Genomic DNA, 25,156 nt, shown 5'->3' on the forward strand with positions numbered 1-25,156 from the left:
GTAAATAGATATACAGTAGTTAAGGATTTCTGTTGTGTGTTCACAGAGGTGCTACGTGGGACATGCAGCCGGAGAAACTGGATTTGTCACAGTTTCACAGGAGGCCATACAGAGGGACACCAAAACACCTCCCGCACATCGACCGAGAGGGGTGAGACAGACGATACCGTCCATAACACAGACCTCAGATCATCGGTCTGAATCACTTCACTCTAATGCACTGGATGCTTTTATTCAAGTGGATTTATTTGCATGTAAATCTGCATGGCAGGGAGTTTTCAGTGTTCAGGATGGGTGTGGCTGTGTGTTTATGTGGCACTCGACTCATTACTGCCCTCTACTGGATGAATGAGAGATGCACCACAGAATCCTTCTGGATCATATTTGCTAAATATTTCTAAGGCATCTAATTATATGATGAAACTTTTGCTGAAAAACCTGTTGCGCTCAATCTACTCCATGCCTTCTGTCAACTGATTGATAGCTTAGACCTTTAGCAAGTAAAAGGCCTTTTAATATAATTGTACAATTGTTTACAACTGGTTTTTCCTCCACGTTCTCACTATATCATACTATATGAGCCATAAAAGCCTAATGGATCAAATATGATACCAAAACAAAAACAAACAAAAAAAAACCCTGCACAAACTATAAAATATATATTTTTGCCTGAAAAAAAAAAGAAAAAAAAAAAGAAAAGAAAATATTTTATCACTATTATTTCATATGTCAGGCTTTACAGAGTTAAATTTTACAGCCTGGTTTATTTAGTTAGTCAGTATGGAAACTCAAAAGCCCATCATTATACGTAAAAGCTTATTTGTTGTCGCTTATAGGTGTTAAATGTTTGACCGTAAACAAGCCTGCAGACTCGTTGTCTGGCTGAACATTGTCAGTCATGTATTGTCTGTCTGTTCACAGGATGATAAAGGGCAAATTTGACGATGATGATGGTATTGACCTGGACAACATGGAGAAATTCCTGCCCAGCCTGCCGGTAAGAAACTATAAGTAGAAGCTTTTACTTATCCTTCAGCCTTCTGGAGTCTGTCTGCAATCAGTGTCTGTGTCCTGCTGTGTACCATCGGAGTGTATAGAAGTGCGCCCTCTGCTGGAGAGATGCTGAAACATGTTTGAACTGATCCAACACTGACATCTAGTGGTGAAGTCATGATATGACAGTGTGACAGGGCTCAGGCTCAGGCTCAGGAATCTGCTGTTAACACCGAGAATGGTATGAATTACGCCAGCCTTCTGGGTTAGTGTTAGTTTATCGGTCTAATCCAAGCTAAATTGAGTTTGTCTACAGTCCTCTTGTTCTGGGACACAGAATTAAGTGTTTGAATGCAGTTCTTCACAAACAGTATGTGAGATTTTGAAGTTGCTACAGCAGTTTTTTAATGTGCATTGATTACTAATTTTAAGGTGAATTTTAGTAATGAGTTTAGCTAGATACTAACATGCAAAGTAGTCATTACATTAGTCTGGAATTTAACGTTCATGTATTTATGAACTGCTGTAGCAACTTTAGCTTCAGATTCATGTCCATTTACCTACAGAAGGAGTCAAGAGAGAATGATGATAAAAGGATATTTCAAAACAAAGAAATTATGATGTGCTGGCATTGTTGACCAGAGCTACTAAACTAAAAACTGGTGTTGTCCAACAATTAAACTGCATCCAAAATAAGTTTTTGTTTACATAATAATAATATGTGGATGAGTACTGTGTATATTTTAATGTCTATATAAATACACACAAACATGTATATATTTAAGAAAAGCATGCTGTTTAAATATTAAATATATTTATCTGTACTATGAACATATACATGTAAATACATGCCAATATTTTCAATATATACACTGTATGTGTGTGTATTTATATATACAAAAATAAATAAAAACAGTGCACACATTATGTAAACAAAAACTTTTCCTTTGGATGTTATTAATCGTGCTTAATTGTTTGACAGCACTACTAAAACCATTAAATATTAAACAAGAACTTATTTCAGCTTGTTGGCAAGACAATATTTGAAAAAATAAATAATAATTTGTTACTAACTTGATGTACCAAACTAAAACGGAAAGAAAATGAAAAACTCATATATTTGGACATATATTTATAGAAAGAAAATATATATATATATGAAAAAAAAATTAATAATAAAAAAAAAAAAATATATATATATATATATATAAGAAAAAAGTGACAAAAACAAACAACAAAATTCAAAAACTTAAAATTAAATTAAGCCGAAAATAGAAAAATAAATAATAAAGCTACAATGATGGTAAAATAACAGAGCTGTTAGCGCCATCTACTGGTTTCATAATGCCATCACCAATCTACTGTAATGTTCTTTCTGCTGTGTCTGGCCACCAGAGGTGGGTAGTAACGAGTTACATTTACTTCGTTACATTTACTTGAGTAATTTTTTGGGGTAACGAATACTTTTCGGAGTATATTTAAAGATGGGTACTTTATACTCTTACTTGAGTAAATTTTTGGGGGAAAATCTGTACTTTTACTTCGTTACTGTGGGCGACGCTCCTCTCGTTACTTTATCTTAATGCAATAAATGTTATAAATGCTTCAGTTTATTCCAAACGCGCCGTCTACTTTTCTCTGGGCAATGAGCGATGCCCATTCGCGAATGATTCATTCTTTTGAGTCAATACTGTTCAAAGGCTTGATCAAACCAATTGGCAAACGAGTGAATTGGTTCATGAATCAGTTTGAATGAGTCGTTCAGTTCCCTGCCGCACGTGCTGAGCATCTGAAGCGGTTCACTCAGAGTTGTAACGTTTAACATCAGCAGCGTTGAAAACGTGGCTGGAACTGCACTGAAATGAAATCTGCAAAGGCTATTATTTGCTTGCGATGGAGATCCTTATTAGATGAACACCGCGTGTGCTGTCTACTGTTTAACAGGTAATAACTTGGGCTACATTCGATTACAGTACACGATACCACTGTGACATTAGTTTGTTGTACGTGTGTGGCTTATAACAGAGGGGAGTCAAGTTGAATGATGCTTCCAAAAGACAAAAAATAGCCGATTAAGATTTTATTAATTTTAATACAATCACACTGGTGCAAGTACGTTCAGCGAGTCATATTATCAGCTGCTAAATTCAGATCTGTGATCGCTTGCTGGCGCTGAGCCAGAGATAGATGCGTTTATACCGCGCTGCGCATTATAACAAATCACACATGATTCTTTTGAGCTTATTAAAGCATTGACCAATCAGAGTTGTTCAGATGAGTCATCGCTAAAATGCCGGTGCTTCCTTCACTCGCTCACTGACTGAATACCTCTTTCTGGCGAATTCTCTCGCAGGAACAATCAAAGTGCAGATGTGTGTGCGAATCTTTAATTAAGATATTGATTTCACAGTGTTAACAGTTTCAGTGATTTTAATGGGAGTTTCTGAGAGTGATTGAAATCTAGACTGTCAGTGAAAATTATCTTTAATAATGTAAATGTTATTTGCTCTCTTTCTGAACAATGAAAGATTAGTAGCAATATTTAAATCACATTAACTTTCAATGTTAAATTCACATTTAATATAAAGTCAGTCGTATTAAAAATATGTTATGGCATGACACCTATATCTGTTACTTAAGTAAACAGACAGGGTTTTATAATAAATTACATAAATTGGAGTAAAGGCTGATGAAATATATACATTTATACACACACACATACATTACATACATTTTATCTATATATCTAAATAAAAATAGGCTCAGTATATATGACCCAAAGTAACTAGTAACTATCTACTTGAGTAGATTTTTTATCCGATACTCTTTTACTCTTACTCAAGTAACTATTCAAGACTAGTACTTTTACTTTTACTTGAGTAAATATTTCTAGAAGTACTTTTACTTTTACTTGAGTACAGTTTTTGGGTACTCTACCCACCTCTGCTGGCCACCGGTGAGTTCTTGGCTCCACCGAGCAGGATGTTGTTAGCGTGGCAGAGGCGGGTCAGAAGGTCATCTGTGGGCAGCGTCTGGACGCGGTGATGGCAGACAGGGTGGACTGTGTGTGATGCCAGCCATTGTTCTTACTCAAATCATCTGTTGTCTTTCCCCTTGTTCTCTGTCATTTTAAGTGCGTCTGTTTATTTAAACACTTTAAAGGTGAACGTGCAGATTGTTGGATGTTAAAATGATCACAATTTTTTTTTTTTTTTTTTTACAGTTTTTGGGTTCAGAACATTGAAAAAAATTATAGCTGAGTAGACATCTATAGAGGTACATGGAGAACCATAGCATATATAATTTGTGTTTCTATTCTCTCCAAAAGCAAAAGAAAAAATCCACAATGCAAAAAAAAAAAAGGAAAAATTACATAAAGTATTGGGAGAGACAACGATTCGAAAATTCTCTTTTGCTCACCAAGGCAGCATTTACTTGATCACAAATACAGTAAATATAGTATTAACATATTTTGAAAAGTAATTTATTATTTGCAAAGATGCACAGCTGTATTTTCAGCATCATTCCTCCAGTCTTCAGTGTCACATGATCTTCAGAAATCATTCTGATATCATTATTTGCTGCTCAAGAAACATTTCTGATTTTGTGGAATCTGTGATGCATTTAATTTTTAGGATTCCTTGGTGAATCATAAGTTCAAAAGAACAGTTTTTCTTTTAAATAGAATTATTTTGCATCAAATACTTTTGATAAATTTAATGCAATACAAATATTAATTCATAAAAAAAATAATGCATGTACATTACATGTAAAAAAAAAACAAAAAAAAACAACAACAAAAAACTAGATTTAGTGGCGAATTGTACTCACATTGGAAAGTTTCAGGACAACACTGTGAGGTCAGCCAATCACAATGGAGCTCATTTGCATACTAGACTGACAGGTGTTTATAATGAGCTTGAGTTGAAGAATCTCCAGTCAGAGTTGTGTGAAATAATTGTAGGCATGAATAATTTATTTTAGTTACACACACACACACACACACACACACACACACAGTCTACATCCCTAATCCAAGACCTCACTGACCACTTAAGTGTGTGTGTGTGTGTGTTTTTCAGGTGAGAGATTTTTGTAGCTGTTTTGTTTGTCACCTGATAAACAATAACCTGCCAGATTCACATGCCCTGTGGCACAGACACACACACACACACACACACACACACACGATCTGAGTGTTTGGCTGGTGTGTTTATATTGCGTGCTGTTGTTCTGTTTGTTTGTTGTGTGTGTGTGTGTGTGTGTGTGTGTGTGTGTGATTCAGTGTAAGCGGATGTTTCTGTGCCCTGTAAACTTTTATTGTCTTTAATACAGAGCAGAAGGAAGTGATACAATGTGTGTGTGTGTGTGTGTTTCATCACGTTCACTCTTCCCATTATTCCCACAAAATAGGTTTCGTTTCCAATAAGGTCAGAGTCAGTCTGTCTGTTTCCGTCTTGGAGGTGTATGTGTGTGTGTGTGTTTTACTTAACTGTACTTTGACCCTGAAGTTAAATTGGTAACACTTTACAGTAAGATTAGCATTAGTTAATGCATTTATATATATATATATATATATATATATATATATATATATATATATATATATATATATATATATATATATATATATATATATATATATATATAGTCAGCATCTTTATAATCTTTGTCAACATATTAACTAATAATGATGTACTTTTTGTCATTAACATGTTGAAATTAACAATAATATTATAAAATATTGTAGAAGCATAGTTCATTGCTTGATCACGTTAGCTAATGTATGTAGGTAATGTTGATGAATTAAAATGTTACTGGTAAATCTGACTAAACCTTGCTTTTGAGGATAAAATTCACAAAGATTCAGAAGTTTTTTTTTAAGTATTTATTATAGTATTATAGTCTATAATCATTATAATTTATGTAATCATTCTGGAGATCAATAGCTGTAACTCACATAAATAGATAAAATGTATGTGTTTGTATGCAAGTATGTATATGTACATTTTGATTTTAAAAAGTCGTTAGTAAATGCTGAATTAAGATTAATTTATGATTAATAAATTAATAAAATTAATAAAAAGATTAATAAATGCTGTAGAAGTTTGTTCATGTTTTTTTTTTACCCTGTTAACTAAACTTACTAAACGTATTGGTAACGCTTTACTTAAAGCCTTTATATATCATGCGTTATGAAAGTAGTTTTAATGCATTAATTGTGCCTTGTAATGCACATTTTAATGCATTGTATTATAAATTATAATGCATTAAAACACATGACACAAACCTTTATATGTAATGCATGTTAACTAACAATTATTTATGAAAATATATCATGCTTCACAACTTTATTAATTACTTTATAATGCATTATACATTAAGCCTTTCAGAAGAGTGTTGTTTTGATAAGTCTAAAATGATTAATAAAACAGTAAATCTTATTCTTTTTTAGAATTTGTGTAATAGTCATTATATTTTTATCTAAAAATAACAAAAATCAATAGCATGACCTCATTTAAATAGATCAAAAGTGTGTGTGTGTGTGTATTTTGGGTGAAACCACTGATTTCATATTTTTTGCATCATATGTTTTGACTCATTCATATGCATCTCTATAGTGTGTGTGTGTGTGCATCTGCGATGGCTCAGACATTGTAGACGTGTCTAGTTACTGCAGAACAAAAGGCCTCCAGCGGGCCAGACACTGAGCGCTCGCTTCCCTGAGCTACGTGCGGCCCGACAGGAGCAGAGAGACCCCGGCAGATCTGACACACAACAATGAGGAGGTCAGACACCTCTCCCTTTCCTGTGATTGTCAGTCACACACAGCTCCTACCTGCTCACTCTGTCGTAACGCGGGAATGAAGAGGTCAGTGAGGGAATCTTGGATGCGGATTCATCTGTTGGGAGTTGAGGAATTTGTGGGCGGATGCTTGTTGGCCGATTCAAGCGACTGTATGACGTGTCTTGTTACAAAACCCACCACTTTAGAGATAAAATACATCTATAAGTGCATGTGAGAGAGATATACAGTGTCTTATTAGGGCATCATTAGCACTGCTAATCATAGTGACAGGTTAGATTTTGTGCTTCAGTCTTGTTGTTTATTTACTAAGTAACTGCATAGCAACTCCCTGGTGACAAACCGGAACAGCCTAGCAACTGCAACCACTCTCAGCTCGGTAGCAAAAGAATAGAAATGTGTTAGAAATCTGTGTAGAATTCCGATGATTCGGGAATCTGAAAATGCAGTGATGTAGTTTTGTTTGCTAGATGAGGAGTGTGTTTGAGATCATGCGCTGACTCTTTACCTAATTGGGCCTGAGAGAGCCATGATGTCTATCCCATCATAAACGCTCAGAGACTCGATCCCGCGTCACCCGGCAACCAGACCAACACACTCTCTGCAGACGTGTCCAAAGGAACGTAAAGCTTCAATGCTGCTGTAAACAACACACGGGTCACTGCTGAACGCACTTCATACACACGCCGAGAGATTGTGTGCTACACTCTTCATCTCAGGAGCTAAAGAATCCACACTGAAATTACACAAGCAGCCTTTGTTTTAGTGGTCAATAATTTTTCTCCAGGTGTCCAGAACCTGAAAACATCAGGGAAGGTTAAGACTCTGTTTCCCAGGCCTGTGATAGTCATGGGAATTGAAGGGGTCATATGATGCGAGTTCAAGTTTTTCTTTCTCTTTGGAGTGTTACAAGCTGTTTATGTATTTATAAGATCGGTGAAGTTGAAAAGACTAAGTCTCAAACACAAAAAGAGATATTTTTTAATAAAAGTTAAGACTCGTCCACGGCCTCCTAAAACATTTCATTTAAACACGCACCCACATGTCTACATCACTGTGTTGGAAGATTTGCATAACACAGCCCAAATATTTACGCAAAGAAAGAAGGGGTATCATTTATTCTCGCTGTAGTATTGTTGACGACACCACGATGTTGTGGAGATGCTGTGTGTTTGCAAATATTGTAAGGGGCATAACATTTCCAATACCCGATTGAGGTATTCGGCCAATCAAAACCACTGGATAGCTGGCCAATCAGACCACACCCTTTTTTTTAGCTTTGTAAACTTCAATGTGTTTCAGAAAAGCGGGGCAGAGAGGAGCAACAATAATGTACGGTATGCGGAAATAATGTAGAGTACGTTTTTGAACCCCTAAACCACATAAACTACGCAAAATAATGTTATTTTTTGCATTGTCATATGACCCTTTAATCATTTTCCTAGTCATGCTTATTGCAAAACTATTGCATATTAGTTTAAGTTAACCAGTGATCATGAACCGCTGAAAAAAAGTAATGGAAATTCATTGGTCTAAAGGTGTGGGAACCCTGATTCTCAGTCCCTCTTTCTCTTTGGAAATCTTTAGTGTGTGTGTGTGTGTATGTGTGCAGTTGCTTCGATTGGAAGGCTTCCAGTCTCATGGTCGCATGCCAAGTGTTGGCTCTTTGACTGATGGTTCATTGTCTTCCTCATTCCACCCGCTAGCAGCGCAGGAATTCCTGTGTCACTTTCCCTCTTGGAATTCCGCCTCATCATCCGGAATGTCGTGACACAGACTCATGAACAGGAAAAGGGTCACGTTAATACCAGAGGTGATGGCTTCAGTCATCCTGCAATAGTCAGGCTAACAAAGAGCTTTCTCTGTCCGGTGGACGCTAAGTTTAGAAGCACAGATCTCACATGGGACGCTCTGGCTTTGTTCAAACAGCCTGAAAATATCAGATTTTTTTTTCTTTGTTGTTTTTTTTTTTTGGTGTATTGCATGTTGTCTGAAAAGCAAAATAAAAGCATGAAATTTGAAGTTTCTGTTTTACCAAATCAAAGTTGTTCATCCAACCTTCAGAAATCATCTGGATACTTCAGCTAAATACAGAAACATCATTAAATATGTAAAACACTTTTTTTAAGGAATTATTGGAAAGCAGTCTTTTGAATTATTTATAGATGTTTCCAGCTTATTTCCATGATAAATATAATTTATATATATAAACAGCCATACACAAACAATTATGTTGAGAAAAAAAGACATATATATATTATACATGTTTTTATCTTATTTTTAAACTATTACATGAATAAAATATATGAATTATTAATAACTTTAAGTTAAACCTTAATTTAAATTCTTTAATCATTTATATATGTTAGGGTGTACCGTCGGTGAAGGTGTAAAATCAATGATGATGGAGAAGAATTTTCAATACAGTGTGTTTATTTTGGTGCAAAAGTGATTCCCAAGCAAAAATATATACAGTAACAAAAATAAAGCAAAATAAATATACATATAAATTCATAAGAGTTTCACATGTATTCTGGCTATGCCAATATTCAGGCCCCAAAAATACAAGGAGTGAACCCACACTCCAAACACTCTCCTGAAAAATGGCTACCAGGAGCCCTTTTATAGCGTTAGGCTCCTCCCACTTCAGGAACATACCATGTATAAATAAATGATAATTTTAAAGCAAGATAAAACTATACAAATATATTAAATAAATGGTATTAACATGCAACCTATGCATCACATTATTAATTACAAAATTTTGTCTCCACATTACAAAGAAATATGTCTGAGAAATTATAGTTTCCCTGATTTCCCCCTGTGATGTCACTGACAATGAAAGTGCCCTTCCAATTGGGCAATTAGCAGCTTTAAAATGGCAGCCGTCGCTGCACATGGGTTTGCCAGTAGAGAGGTGACCCACAATGTGAGTATAACAGTATTTTATGTGTACATGTTAGTTTGTTACCGAGGAAATAAACTGTTAACATTTGTAAAAGAGTTTGGTGTGGTTTCTTTGAAGGTTAAATCATATAACAAAACAAAACATTTAGCATTGAGACAAAACAAACAACCAACAAAAGAAAAGAAAATTATATACAAACATGGAACTAAGCAGAGAGCCTATCACACCACCTAAACAGAAAAATAACCACACATCTAGTATAGGATGTTAATTTGCCGGCATGTAGATTGTGTGTGTATATTGGTGTAAACTGTTTATGGGGGTACAAGTACTTCAGCAGTTCTTTCAAAATAAAAGTCCTTTTAGTCTTAGGTCACAGGCTCCCTGTGACATTTCCCCCTCCCTCTCCTGACACCTCTTGAGGTGCCCTTGAGAGAAAATCAGCGGTACAATTCTGTGCTCCTTTCCTGTACAGCACCTCAAAATCAAAGGGCTGAATGGCTAGAAACCACCTAGTTATTCGGGCATTAGTGTCCCTCATTTTGCCTAACCAGGCTAGTGCCCGATGGTCAGTCTCTAGCCGAAACTTGCGTCCCAGCAAATAGTATCGCAGAGAGTCTAATGCCCATTTAATGGCAAGGCATTCCTTCTCCACCGTTGAGTACTTTGTCTCTCGGGGAAGGAGCTTCCTACTGATATAGGCAATGGGTTTTAGATGTCCTTGTTCACCCTGCAACAGCACAGCTCCTAGGCCATGCTCTGAAGCATCAGTCTGCACAGTAAACAGTTGCTCAAAGTCAGGACTCTGAAGCAGTGGTTCCTTACATAAAGAGTCCTTCAAATCCTGGAAGGCCTTTTCACAGTCCATAGTCCAATTCACCTTGTTTGGGTGGCCCTTTTTGGTGAGGTTAGTCAGGGCAACTTCCCGGGCTGAAAAGTTTGGTACAAACCTTCGGTACCAGCCAATCAGTCCCAAAAAGGACCGTACCTGCTTTTTGGTCACAGGCCTCTCAGCATTTTTAATGGCTTCAATTTTACCAACTTGTGGTCGGACCACCCCATGTCCCAGTACATACCCCAGGTATTGGGTCTCAGCCTTGGCCAGGCCACACTTGTCTGGGCGGATGGTCAATCCAGCAGTCTTTATCTTCTTTAGCACCTCTTGGAGATGCCCTAGATGTTCCTCCCAGCTCTGGCTAAAGATGATAATATCGTCCAAGTAGGCTGCAGCAAACATTTCCGTGCCTTTGAGAATCTTGTCCATCATTCTCTGAAATGTTGCTGGAGCACCATGAAGCCCAAATGGAAGAACCTGGAACTGAAAGTGTCCAAATGGGGTCTTAAAGGCTGTAAGCTCCTTGCATTCTGGCTTCAATGGAACTTGCCAGTACCCCTTGCAGAGATCGAGAGTACTGAGGTATTTTGCTCTTCCAAGTCTTTCAACCAGCTCATCTAACCTTGGCATGGGGTAAGGGTCAAACTTACTGACACTATTCAGTTTACGGAAGTCCAGGCAGAACCGGAGAGTGCCATCCTTCTTAGGTACCAGTACAATAGGGCTGCTCCATTCACTGGTGGATGGTTCTATTACCCCCAGACTCTGCATGGTCTTTAGCTCCTCTTTCATCACTGGCAGCAGTCTTTCAGGTACCCGATAGACAGATTGCCGGATGGGTTTGGGGTCGTTCAGAATGATGGAGTGACTGATCAGGTCTGTTCTACCCGGTGACTCCATGAAAAGTTGGTCAGGTAAGCATCCCATCAGCTGCTGTTTCTGTTTCTCAGTCAAGTGACTGAGATTTAGTTCGCTCTTGCCTGGATGTCCAGGGATGTATTGCTCTTCTACCTCCTCCTCCTCTGCTACTGCCCTTACAAACATAGCGTTGTCCATCACTGGGGCTGCTGTGCTTTCGGCCATATCTGATGATGGTATACGGGAATTCCATTTCTTTAGCATGTTGATGTGGAATACCTGCAGAGGCTGGCTTCTGGAAGGAATTTCGATTTCGTAGGTCACTGGACCCACTTTCCGCTTTACTTCATAGGGACCTTGCCACTTCGCCAACAACTTGTTTTCCAATGTTGGCAACAGCAAAAAGACCTTATCACCAGGATTGAAACTGCGTGTTCGGGCTGCTTTGTCATACCACTCTTTCTGCTGGGCTTGGGACTGGAGCAAATTCTTTTGGGCTTGAGCTGTGGTCTTTTGGAGTTGCTCTCTCATCTTGAGGACATAAGTCAGAATGTTTTGCTTACTGGGCTTATGTGTGTCTTCCCAGCTCTCTTTCAGCACATCCAAGGGTCCTCTAACAGGATGGGCATAAAGGAGCTCAAAAGGGGAGAATCCTGTTGAGGCCTGGGGTACTTCCCGATAGGCAAAAAGAAGGAAAGGCAGCCACTTGTCCCAGTCTTTGCCCGTTTCAGAGACAAACTTTTTGAGCATGGCTTTTAGGGTCTGTTTAAAACGTTCGACCAGCCCATCAGTCTGAGGGTGATAGGGGGTGGTTCGCACTCTCTTAATCCCTAGCAGTTGATATACCTGGTGTAGGGTATGGCTCATGAAGTTGGGTCCTTGGTCTGTGAGAACCTACCGTGGTATGCCCACTTGTGAAAAAAATCTCAAAAGGGTTGTGGATATCTGTTTGGCAGTGACTTCTCTAAGGGGATAAGCCTCAGGGTACCTTGTAGCATAGTCACAAATTACTAAAATAAATCCGTTCCCTGCCTGACTTCTTTCCAGTGGGCCAACTATATCCACTCCTATTCTTTCAAAGGGAGAGTCAACAACAGGTAATGGAATAAGTGGGGCATAAGCAGGGGTACGACCAACAGCAAGCTGACACTCAGGGCATGTCTTACAGAACTCCTTCACATCGCTGTACATTCTGGGCCAATAAAACCTCTTTGCAATCCGCATTAAGGTTTTCATAAATCCCAAGTGACCTGCCCAGGGAATGGAGTGACCTAGATTTAATACTTCCCTTCTCTGTGTCTGGGGTACAACCAACTGAATCCCGTCTTCCTTACTTTCTCTGTACAAGAGACCATTATTCAGTACAAACCTCTCATCCAAGCAAGCATTCACTTCTTTATTTTGTACCTGCTTAAAACAGTCAGCTAAGGTGGAATCTTCATTCTGGAGCTTAGCTAGGTTATTTGGAATGACAATATCTGCATCACTCAAGTCAGGTTCCTCTGGTTTCTCAGCTTGCTCTGCGGTCTCTATCAAGCTTTCCACACACTCTCTACGTAGCTGCAGCCTATCCTCTGCTGTAGGTTTTGGCTCTGTGACAATAACCTCAGAAAAAAAGCATAGATTGCAGTGTTTTCTCAGTTTCTTGGAATGGTGTGTTTTGTTCTTGCTTCTTAGCCTGAGCCCTTGTTACTATTCCACACCATGCCGTCTCCTGTACCAAATCAACCAACACTGGTAAATCTGTGCCTAGCAAAATGGGGTATGGCAGACTCTGCGCTACTCCAACCTTCATGAGATATGGCTGATTATGCACCTCAATGTAGACTTCAGCTGTTGGCAAATTAGTACTGTCCCCATGAACACAACAAACAGTCACAGTCTCCTCCTCACTCCAGCTATTTCTGGGTACATATTTGGCCTCTACCAGTGTGTGGGCACAACCTGTGTCAACCAAAGCTGGAAGTGGTTTCCCATTCAACAAAACGGTGACAACTGGCTCTAAGTCATGTTTAGGGGTTGCATACTGTACTAGCCGGGGAACATAACAGAGACTAGCTGTCTTAGGCTTTTTCAAGGGGCAATGCGGTCTAGTATGCCCTGGCTCACCACAATTAAAACACACAACTTCATTTTTGACTATGGGTTGAGGTAGGGGAACAGATGTTGTGGGTTCAATGTATGTAGATTTCAGAATCTTAGCTTGGCTTTTAGAGCTTGACCACACCCCCAAACCCTCAGACTTACCCTTGGTGGCCTGCAGGACGCCAGTATAGTGGAAGTTTCCTGGACCCCTCCTTGCAGAAATATAGGCCTCCACCAGGTTAGCAGCCTGTCCAGCAGTGGTTGGATTCCGTTCCTTGACCCAGGTCCTCACCTCTAGATGCAACACCCGTAGAAACTGTTCAAGCACCATAGCCTCCATTATGTTGTCTTTGCTGCTTTTGTTGAACTGGACCCACTTGCAAAACAGATCTTTAATACGGGTGTAGAGCTCTTGGGGTGACTCATGCATAGGGGTATTTAAAGAACGGAACCTTAACCGATAGGTCTCAGTGCTGATCTCATACTTTTTCAGTATGGCTTCCTTCAGCTGGTCATAATCCTGTGTCTGGGAAGAGTTCATGGCCACAAAAGCACTCCTGGCCTTGCCTGTAAGCAGGGGTATTAGGCGTATGGCCCAGTCTCCTCTCGGCCATTGGTAAACTTCCGCCAGTCTCTCAAAAGTGGTCAAAAAGTGTTCTATGTCATCCGTGTCCTCAAGCCTGGCCAATCTTGGCTCCTGGCTTTTAACCCTGGCAGCTGTTCCATCACCGTCTGTGCCTGAAACTCGGGAACGCTCCATATCGAGCTGCATTTGGGTGACTTGATGACTGAGAACTTTGTAGTGTTGCTCTCGTCTTGCTGTTTCTCGTTCCTGCCGTTCATCTCGCTCTTGCTGATACCGCATGAAGGACTCAAACATCCGTGAAAGAGCCGTCACTGCAGCCTCCCCTCCAGCAGATGGAACCTCAGCAGGTTGCTCACTTGCCTCTGGGTCACCTCCTATGGCACCCTGGTCCACATCCTGAACTGTGCCTTCCACAGGCTGACTCCTTAGTTTGGGAGGCATGTCAGAAAAGGCAATCTCCCCCACACGTCACTTGACCGGTACTAATCCCACTTCTGACACCACTTGTTAGGGTGTACCGTCGGTGAAGGTGTAAAATCAATGATGATGGAGAAGAATTTTCAATCCAGTGTGTTTATTTTGGTGCAAAAGTGATTCCCAAGCAAAAATATATACAGTAACAAAAATAAAGGAAAATAAATATAAATATAAATTCATAAGAGTTTCACATGTATTCTGGCTATGCCAATATTCAGGCACAAAAATACAAGGAGTGAACCCACACTCCAAACACTCCAAACACTCTCCTGAAAAATGGCTACCAGGAGCCCTTTTATAGCGTTAGGCTCCTCCCACTTCAGGAACATACCATGTATAAATAAATGATAATTTTAAAGCAAGATAAAACTATACAAATATATTAAATAAATGGTATTAACATGCAACCTATGCATCACATTATTAATTACAAAATTTTGTCTCCACATTACAAAGAAATATGTCTGAGAAATTATAGTTTCCCTGATTTCCCCCTGTGATGTCACTGACAATGAAAGTGCCCTTCCAATTGGGCAATTAGCAGCTTTAAAATGGCAGCCGTCGCTGCACATGGGTTTGCCAGTAGAGAGGTGACCCACAATGTGAGTATAACAGTATTTTATGTGTACATGTTAGTTTGTTACCGAGGAAATAAACTGTTAACATTTGTAAAAGAGTTTGGTGTGGTTTCTTTGAAGGTTAAATCATATAACAAAACAAAACATTTAGCATTGAGACAAAACAAACAACCAACAAAAGAAAAGAAAATTATATACAAACATAGAACTAAGCAGAGAGCCTATCACACCACCTAAACAGAAAAATAACCACACATCTAGTATAGGATGTTAATTTGCCGGCATGTAGATTGTGTGTGTTTATTGGTGTAAACTGTTTATGGGGGTACAAGTACTTCAGCAGTTCTTTCAAAATAAAAGTCCTTTTAGTCTTTGGTCACAGGCTCCCTGTGACAATATATATATATATATATATATATATAGAGAGAGAGAGAGAGAGAGAGAGAGAGAGAGAGAAATTATTGATATATATTAATTATGTAATATAATTAAATACTAAGTGGGTTTAAGAAAACCACTTTTCTGGAGTCACGTGGGACCACCAAGGGAGATGGCCGCACACTAGGGTAGCTCCTAAAGCCCGTTGATTAATGTTCTGAATTTTGAGATACACGTCAATTGTGGTTATAATTCCGACACCCCATTTTCGACTTTGAGGTTTATCCTTTACTGCAGCCTTCGGAAAAATGGCAAATAATAACAAAGCGAACTTTTTCAAGGGAGCTACCACGAGGAAGAAACAAGCTAGCATTAGCCTCGCCCCGGCCCAGACCCCGGAGCTAGAGCTGCCTGAAAGCACACCTGCGACTGATGACGCCCCTCCAGCGGCAACGGAGGAGAGCACGGGGAGTGACAGCAAAAAGGACGTTTTAGAAGAAATAAAGAAAATGAATGCTACACTTCAGGGGTGGCAAAAGATGTCACCACTATTAAAGACACTACTAAAGAACTGAAAGATTCAGTGGAAGATATAAAAGTGAGGCTGGGAGAGGCGGAACAGCGTATATCAGACATTGAAGATGCTAGCGCGCTTACTGAGGCAAAAGTGGACAAATGCGAGGAGAGGTTGGAGGTGTTATGGTCACGCGTGGAGGATCTTGAAAACCGTAGTAGGAGAAATAATGTACGGATTATCGGACTTAAAGAAGGTGTGGAGGAACCCGGAAAAGTGGATCAATATGTGACGGAGATTCTGGATAAAGCATTTGAGCTTTCTGGAAGTGAATTTGAAATTGAGCGTGCGCATCGTTCCCCTGCACCAATGCCGGATCCTAATAAACCTCCCAGGGCGATACTTGTCCGCTTTCTACGTTCATCTGCCAGGGAGAAAGTACTGCGAGTGGCCAGAGAGAAACGAGGGATCGATTGGGAAGGTGCTAAGCTTTCCTTCTTTGAGGATGTTACGAGGGAGTTGGCGGAGAAGAGAAAAGCGTTCAACCCGGTGAAGAAGCCTCTTCGAGAGCTACAAGTGAAGCATAGGCTGGCTTATCCTGCAACACTTATGTTTATGTGGAACGGACAAAAGAAAACGTTCAAAGATGGAAAAAAGGCTGATAAGTTTCTGCAGGAGTCGATTTAGAGGAATGCGAGACTTAATGGAACATTATGGAGAAGTGTTTGTCAACTGAAAACTATAAGGTAACAAGCAATGGGCAGAACGGGGCTGCATGGGTTGTGCTGCCGTCGTACATCTAGTGTGTCTCACGGACCAAGTAAACTTTTAGAGACTCAAGCTATAGTTAGTTTGGGATGGGTAAGAGGGGAGGGAGGGCAGGGGGTAGTCGCTTAGCAACGTTGTTCTGGGTTGCAGTGTTCATATTGTTCATGTTTGATTTTTCTAAGACAGCTAGTTGGAATGGGCCAGATGTGTTTTGTAATACTGAGTGCCATATATTTGAGTTGTGTAATGTTTTTGGCTTTGGGCAGATTCGTAAAGTGCACAAGGAGTGTCCTTTCACTTTTTTTTTATTTTATTATTTTTTTATAGAAAGAGATGAATAGGTATATTAAAATAATATCATGGAACATAAAAGGATGTGGGAACCCAGTTAAAAGGAGGAAGGTTCTGACATACTTAAAATCTAAAAATACAGATATAGCATTTATCCAGGAATCTCACATTGTAGGAGAGGAAGAGGCAAAAAAGTTTAAAAGAGATTGGGTGGGCACCGTCTTTCATAGTTCATATTCAAGCAAACAAAATGGTGTTTTGATCCTTATTAATAAAACTTTAAGCTTTGTGATGCTGAAAAAATATAATGATAAGGAAGGGCGCATTATATGTTTGGAAGCTTTAATTAACGGGGTTCGAACAATTTTGTGTAATATTTATGCACCTAATAAAGAGGAGCCAGATTTTTTCCATGGAATTAACAAGATAATAGGTGATCGTGAAGGGCAGGTTATATTGGCCGGAGATTTCAACCAGGTGATGGATGGGATAATTGACAAGAGTAACCCCAGGGGTAGGTCTTCACCCAGGGACAGAGAGGCTATTCATTTGCTGACGGAGGATCTGAGCCTAGTAGACATTTGGAGAATAGTTAATCCTAGTTCAAGGGAATATACATTTTATTCTAATTGTCATAAAACATATTCAAGGATAGATTTCGCCTTAATATCAAAGTCTCTGGTAGAGGCAGTGGTAGGTTGTGAGATTGGAACCATTGCCATTAGTGATCATGCCACAGTAGAGTTACAAATCGATTTGAACACGGATAAAACAAAGAGGGGTCGCTGGAGGCTCAACACTATGTTGTTGCAAAATAAAATGTTTAGTGAGGAGTTAACAAAGGATCTGAAATTTTTCTTTGAAATAAATATGGGTTCCACAGATAAAGTAGCCACAGTTTGGGAAGCGTCCAAAGCATATATAAGAGGAAAGATAATTGCATATGCGACAAAATTTAAAAAAAGTAATTTAGAAAGAGAAAAAACTTTGGAAAAAGAAATACGTGAACTGGAGAAGGATTTGGCAAAACAATATTCAAATGATAAATACCAGAATATTTGTAAATTAAAATATCAGTTAAATGATGTTTATAATAAAAAGGCTGAATATGCCTTATTTAGGCTTAGAACTAAATTTTATGAAGGTGGTGAAAAGAATGGTAGATTATTAGCGAGACAACTGAAGCAGCAAGATAACCTAAACAATATATCAATGATTAAAAAAGATAACCAAGTGGTAACCTCATCAAAGGAAATAAATTCAATTTTCAAGTCATTCTATCAAGATTTGTATACTTCTGCTGGTGCGCTTAATGAGGAGGAGATGGAGACATTTTTTTCAGGTCTACAATTACCAACTCTCTCTAGTGAACAAAAAACAAGTCTGGATGCACCTATAACGGAAGAAGAGGTCAGAGCTGCTATTTCATTAATGAAAAATGGGAAGTCACCAGGTTTGGATGGCTTCCCGATTGAATATTATAAGAAATATATTGATATTTTGGCTCCAGTCTTGCATAAAGTTTATCTTGAGGCACTAGAAATAGGCTCCTTACCAGGTACATTTAATGATGCACTAATCTCCCTTATTCCTAAAAAGGATAGGGATATTTCAGATCCAGCGAATTACCGACCAGTAAGCCTTTTAGGAGTTGATTGTAAGATTCTGACTAAGGTTTTAGCCTCCCGCTTGGATAAGATATTGCCAGACATTATCAATGGGGATCAAGTTGGTTTTATTAAGAATAGGTGTTCGGGTGATAATATGAGAAGACTTATCCATCTTATACACAAAAGTAAATCTAGTCTAGATCCGGTGGCGGCTTTCTCCTTGGATGCGGAGAAGGCCTTTGATCGGGTAGAATGGGGCTTTCTTAGGGCAGCCCTTTTAAGGTTCGGGATCGGGCCTGGATTTTGTAGATGGGTGAAAACTATATATTCCTGTCCGAGGGCAGCAGTTTTGACAAATGGATTGATGTCAGACTTTTTCCATCTCTCACGTGGGACCCGTCAAGGGTGTTCTTTGTCCCCACTGCTCTTCACGATATTTCTGGAACCACTGGCTCTAGCTATACGCGCTAATACAGATATCAGAGGTGTTCACGCAGGGGGTACGGAACACAAGTTGTTTCTGTATGCTGACGACATCTTAGCAGTGTTAACTGATCCCATGCAATCTTTACCGGCGTTGCTCTCATGTGTTGAGTCATTTTCAAGGTTGTCAGGTTATAAAATAAATTGGTACAAATCGGAAGGCATGCCGCTTTCAGCATCATGCCATTCTAGGTATATTACTACATTCAATTTCAAGTGCTTACCTTCAGGTATGAAGTACTTAGGAATATTATTAAACCCAAACTTAGAAGACATTATGCTTTCAAATATGGAACCTCTCCTCCTAAAAATAAAAACAAATCTGGATAAATGGGGAAAATTGAATTTTACTTTATGGGGTAAAATTAATTTGATTAAAATGGTGGTGGCCCCGCAGTTCAATTATGTTTCCATGATGTTACCTGTAAGAATTCCTTCACATATATTTAGTCTATTTGAGAAGATAATTAAAGATTTTCTGTGGAACAAGAAGAAGCCAAGAGTTAATATAAAAAAAATGTGGGCCCCTAGAGACATTGGGGGAATGGCTCTTCCAAATGTGAAACTGTATAATTTAGCATTTGAGATGTCAAGGCTGGTCAAACACTGGACAGGGTTGGACTCTGAACTGAGCTGGATCAAGATTGAACAGGAACTAGTGAGCCCTTTTATGCCCATGGACATTCTCTCACAGGGATCAGCTAATAATGGAAAGGACTTTCATCATAACCCGGTACTCATGTATTCTAAAGCTGTATGGGTAGAGGTACACAAGATTTGTGGAGCATCTCATTTAAGACAACCCTATGCCTCGTTATGGAACAACTCTGCTGCACAGATTGGGAAAAAAACTGTATGTTGGAATGAATGGCTAATCAAAGGCATACACAGGATAAGCGATCTTTATTCAGAGGGAGTGTTTATGACCTTTGTTGAAATAACCCAAAAATATGGTCTGACTAGGGAAAATAATTTTTGGAAATATTTACAAATAAGGGATTGTATTACCAAAGGGAACTTTACTCAAAGCACAAATGCAGTGGTGGAGTTTTTAAAACTGTCTGGTACAGCACATAGAGCAGCTGTTTTCTACAAATTATTTAACAATTTAAAAAAAGAGATATGTGAAAATTTGAGGACCATCTGGCAGAGAGATCTGAGCTGTGTCATTAGTAAAGAAGATTGGTGCAAAGTTCTGTCACATTCCAATAAATATATAAGAGAGGCCAGGGGTAAATTTACTCAGTACAAATTAATACATAAATGGTACTTCACTCCTTCTAAACTTAACAGAATGGGAATTATGCCTAATAATATATGCTGGAAATGCAGCTCAGATCCAGGGATATTTCTGCATGCTATTTGGGAATGTGGGACAGTTTACCCCTTTTGGCAAAGAGTACTGGACAGTATAGGAAGGTGGATCGGCTTGACAATACCCATGTCACCAAGATTGTGCTTATTAGGGGATCAGTCTGTGTTACCAGGAGTTTTGAAATATGATTTTGTGGTTATAAAAGTGGGGGTGATTACAGCTGCTCGAGTGATTCTCAGTGTGTGGAAGGATCCATCTCCTCCAGAGTTTAACAGGTGGAAGGAAAATATGCTGAAAATTGTGTCATATGAAAAATTCTTGGCCAGGATTAATGATGATTTGGAGGGTTTTGACAAATCTTGGGGACGGGTTTTTGACTGAGATTGATGGATTTTTTATTGTTTAGTGCACTTCTCTTTTGCTAAGTCTATTATTTTTGTGGTGTTACATGTATAGGCACTTTATAATTTGATTTTATTGTACCTTCTTATTTTTGCATGTGTGTATGTCTGTAGTGATTATTGATAACAGGCCCGAAATGTAAATGTGAATTAAGCATGTGTTTGGAAGCTGTTTTGTTTTATTTGTCTTTTTTTTTTTGTTTTTTTTGTTATGGGTGTTTTGGTTTTATTTAATTAAAAAATGTTAAAAATAAATAAAGACTTCAGTTATAAAAAAAAAGAAAACCACTTTTCTAGAAATGATCTGAAATCAGCAGTTTGAATTCTTTCCAGATGTCTGGGTTTTAAAGCCGATGGAGTGTCTTACTGAAGACCTGTAGTCTCTCTGGCTAATCTTTCTGAAATGAGTTCTGCTTGGACTGTTTAAATCAGTCTCTCTGTCACGGTTCGTCAGTGTCCTGTGACGGGAGATGTCCTCGCTCACTTCAGGTTAATGCCCGCTTTCATAATCCACGGTGTCTGAAATCCCATAACTCTCTAATATCATTTAGTGCAGGGAAAGTTGATGTTGTTTCTGTGAGGGAAGGTTTCGGGTCGTTTTATTGGCACGAGTAAATGTTGAGCTCAGATTCTGTGGGTAGATCTCGTTAGCGGTGATGGTTGTGATGATTTCAGGACTGATGTCAAGTGTAATCCTACCTCCTTGACAAATCTAAACTCTCTTGGTCTCTTAAACAACTTCCCCTGGATAGAAGATAGAGGGCCCTATTTTAACGATCTAAACGCAACGTGTAAAGCGCACGGTGCAGGTGCACTCAGGGCGTGTCCAAATCCACTTTTGCTATTTTAACGACAGAAAAACGGTTCGTGCTCCCCCGGGGCGTATAGTCTAAACGGGTTGTCGCTATTCTCTTAATGTGTAATGGGTGTTTTTTTGGGCATAACGTGCAATAAACCAATCAGAGTCTCATCTTCCATTCCCTTTAAGAGCCAGTTGTGCTCATGCCATGACAGATTTGCTATTTACACGGTGGAATTTGGCAAGCACAAAGACAGAACGCGTCTCCGAGATGAAACGGAGCTGCTCGTGTGCGAGCCTAATTCTGATACATGTGATGACTATCCATTATGACATGTAGGCATTTATAAAATAAAGACATTTTATAAAGAAAAAACATTGCGCCATAGACCAGGTTTGAGTTGGTCTATGGTGCAGTCTATTTTCAGCTCCTTAAAATAGCAATGTGCCAGCAATGCGCCTGAATACACCTCTTTTTTAGACCAGCACGCCCATGGGCGTGGAAAAAAATGGAAATGCATTTGCTAATTAAACGGCGTGGCGTTGGACGGGAAAATGCAGAAAGTCAAGTTAAACACACCTTTTATGTTTCTTTTTTCTCACATCACATTTAAAAACAGTACCCCTGGGCAAAATAAACATGTCTTTATTTTTTTTATTTTTAAAACTCTTATTAACAATCGAACCAATTTGGCTATAAATATATAATTACTTTGTATCATATATATAAAATACACATATTTATAATATAAATTATGTGAATATAACTATGGACGTATATATATATATATATATATATATATATATATATGTGTAAATATATACAATAAATATACAAAGGACACGCACATATTATGCAAAAAAACTTTGATTTTGGATGTGATTTTATATATATATATACATATATATATATATATATATATATATATATATATATATATATATATATATACATATATATATATATATATACATATATATATATATATATATATATATATATAGAGAGAGAGAGAGAGGAAAATGTTAAATTATTTCAATATTTATAAAAAAATTAATTATTTAAATACAAATGTTCTTAATGTTGTTATTAATGTTATTTCTTTATTAAAGTTTTTATTAAATCTTATATTTTTGAGTATTATTATATGATTTTATTAAGTATGATTTATCATTACATTATAAATCATATTATACATTGTACACATTGTCTAACTATAGTTACAAAATGCAATTAAATTGTGTTATGATGTGCATTGTAGCTTGTCTATCATGTTTGCTATACATAATCATACTCTATCTTTGTACAATTTCTACAAATTCTCTCTGTTATACCTGTAATACCCCATTTAAAATATTAAATGTTTTTTTATTTTATTTTATATTACACACCATAGAAAGATGCTGTTATATAATTGATGTGAAATCCTGGATGCGGGTTTTTATCTGATATCAGGAGAGACATTTGCTTGACCCCATAACCTAGACCTCGACTTCTCACCATTACCTCACCCCTGTATCTCTGTGCAGACCAATCAGGTCTGAGTGGGAGGAGTCATCATTCCCCACTCTGTGAACATGGATTCTGCTGTGACCTTTGACCTCTGGAATGTGGCGGTATGCACAAGTTTCCTGCCGCGAGCGACTCCCCCGCCTTCCGGCCCTCCACAGTCACGCATGCATCTGACCAACAGTCCTACAGCCCGGGGTCAAAGGTCATGCTCAGCGGGGACGAGCCGAGTGGTGATGTGTATCTATGTGTCACTGACTTTGATCCGCACAGGACATACACGCTTACTCGCATTGTTTCACATTTAATACAAACAATCAGCCCTTGTTTCAAATAAACCGAGGGTCTCCTCCTTGCAGATTATTCTTCACATTCCTTACGTCTCAAAAAAAACCTGATTTCCTTGTGATAGTTTACTTTTTTTGCACAGCAATCATAATTGAGGACTTTAATCATGGCAAACGAAAACTGGTGCCTCGCTTTCCTTGGTTTCACGCTTGTGCAAATATTGACATATTTAGGCGCTTTGAAGTCTGAACGTGTTTGGTGTGGTTGCGATTATCATCTGGAGAACATTAAAGTGGAGACGTCCAACTTGTGACATCCTGCAGGATTGCAACAGTAGCTCCACACACACACACACACACACACACACAGAAGATTAATGGACACTTGAGGCCCCGCCTCTCTCATAAGGAAGTTCCTCATGAAGTTTAGAAACTCGTAGACTTGATGGATTCTGATGGGACCAAACCCAAAATTACAGTTGTATCCTCACAAGCCTTTCCGTTGTCTTTATGGCAGCTTTCACACCATCAGATGGATGCATTTTAGTTTTCCACAGACATCTGGCACACATCAGATCCTTTTCTTGCATGTAAACAGCAAATTGCTTATAAGATGAGACTTTTTGGCATCTGTGTATGCATATGGGCCGCTTTTACAAACGGACATGTGACCCATATCTAGTTGTCCTCTGAATGCAGGAGTTTTGGCATATGAAACAATGGCAGGAATAATGTAAGGACTTGATTTTGGCCATCTGTATTTGATTGGATTGTAATCATCGCGATACTGTATTGCAAATATATATTAATATGTTTGAATGAGTAAATTATTTAAATATCACTAATATTAATGAGTATATTATAATATATATTAATAATAATATTATTTGCAAAGTTTCCAAAGTTTTTACTTAAATATTGTAGTTTAATTGTAATTACGAGTCTGAATTATGAGATAAAAAGACCAAAAGTTTGGACACACCTTCTCATTTTAAGAGTTTTCTTTATTTTCATGACTCTGAAAATTGTAGATTCACACTGAAGGCATCAAAACTATGAATTAACACATGTGGAATTATATATGGAATTATATACATAACAAAAAAGTGCGAAACAACTGAAAATATGTCATATTCTCGGTTCTTCAAAGTAGCCACCTTTTGCTTTGATTACTGTTTTGCTCACTCTTGGCATTCTCTTGATGAGCTTCAAGAGGTAGTCACCTGAAATGGTCTTCCAACAGTCTTGAAGTAGTTCCCCGAGAGATGCTTAGCACTTGTTGGCCCTTTTGCCTTCTGTCTGCGGTCCAGCTCACCCCTAAACCATCTCGATTGGGTTCAGGTCCGGTGACTGTGGAGGCCAGGTCATCTGGCGCAGCACCCCATCACTCTTCTTCTTGGTCAAATAGCCCTTGATGCCTTCAGTGTGACTCTACAATTTTCATAGTCATAAAAATAAAGAAAACTCTTTGAATGAGAAGGTGTGTCCAAACTTTTGGTCTGTACTGTGTATATATATATATATATATATATATATATTTAGGTTTTAAAGAGAGTTTCTGGAAATATTTGCATTATTTCTGGCTATTGTGATGTTTTTCGAATGCATGAGAATTTAGAAATGTCAAGTTGTTTTTATGCAATATCCTTTTCCCGTAAAAATGTATTCCATGTA

At 38.4% G+C, this 25,156-nt stretch overlaps 1 protein-coding gene across 1 annotated transcript in view; it reads left to right on the forward strand.

Annotated features, from left to right (window-relative positions):
• LOC132116907 (CBP80/20-dependent translation initiation factor-like) overlaps positions 1–25,156 on the forward strand; it is a 77,390-nt gene that overhangs the window by 19,747 nt on the left and 32,487 nt on the right. Inside the window, exons 6-7 of the mRNA XM_059525798.1 lie at positions 47–151; positions 922–997. Coding sequence (XP_059381781.1) covers positions 47–151; positions 922–997 — 181 coding nt within the window. The remainder of the gene's footprint in view (positions 1–46; positions 152–921; positions 998–25,156) is intronic.

Source organism: Carassius carassius, chromosome 36 (genome assembly GCF_963082965.1).
Source record: "Carassius carassius chromosome 36, fCarCar2.1, whole genome shotgun sequence".
NCBI classification, from domain to species: Eukaryota; Metazoa; Chordata; class Actinopteri; order Cypriniformes; family Cyprinidae; genus Carassius; species Carassius carassius.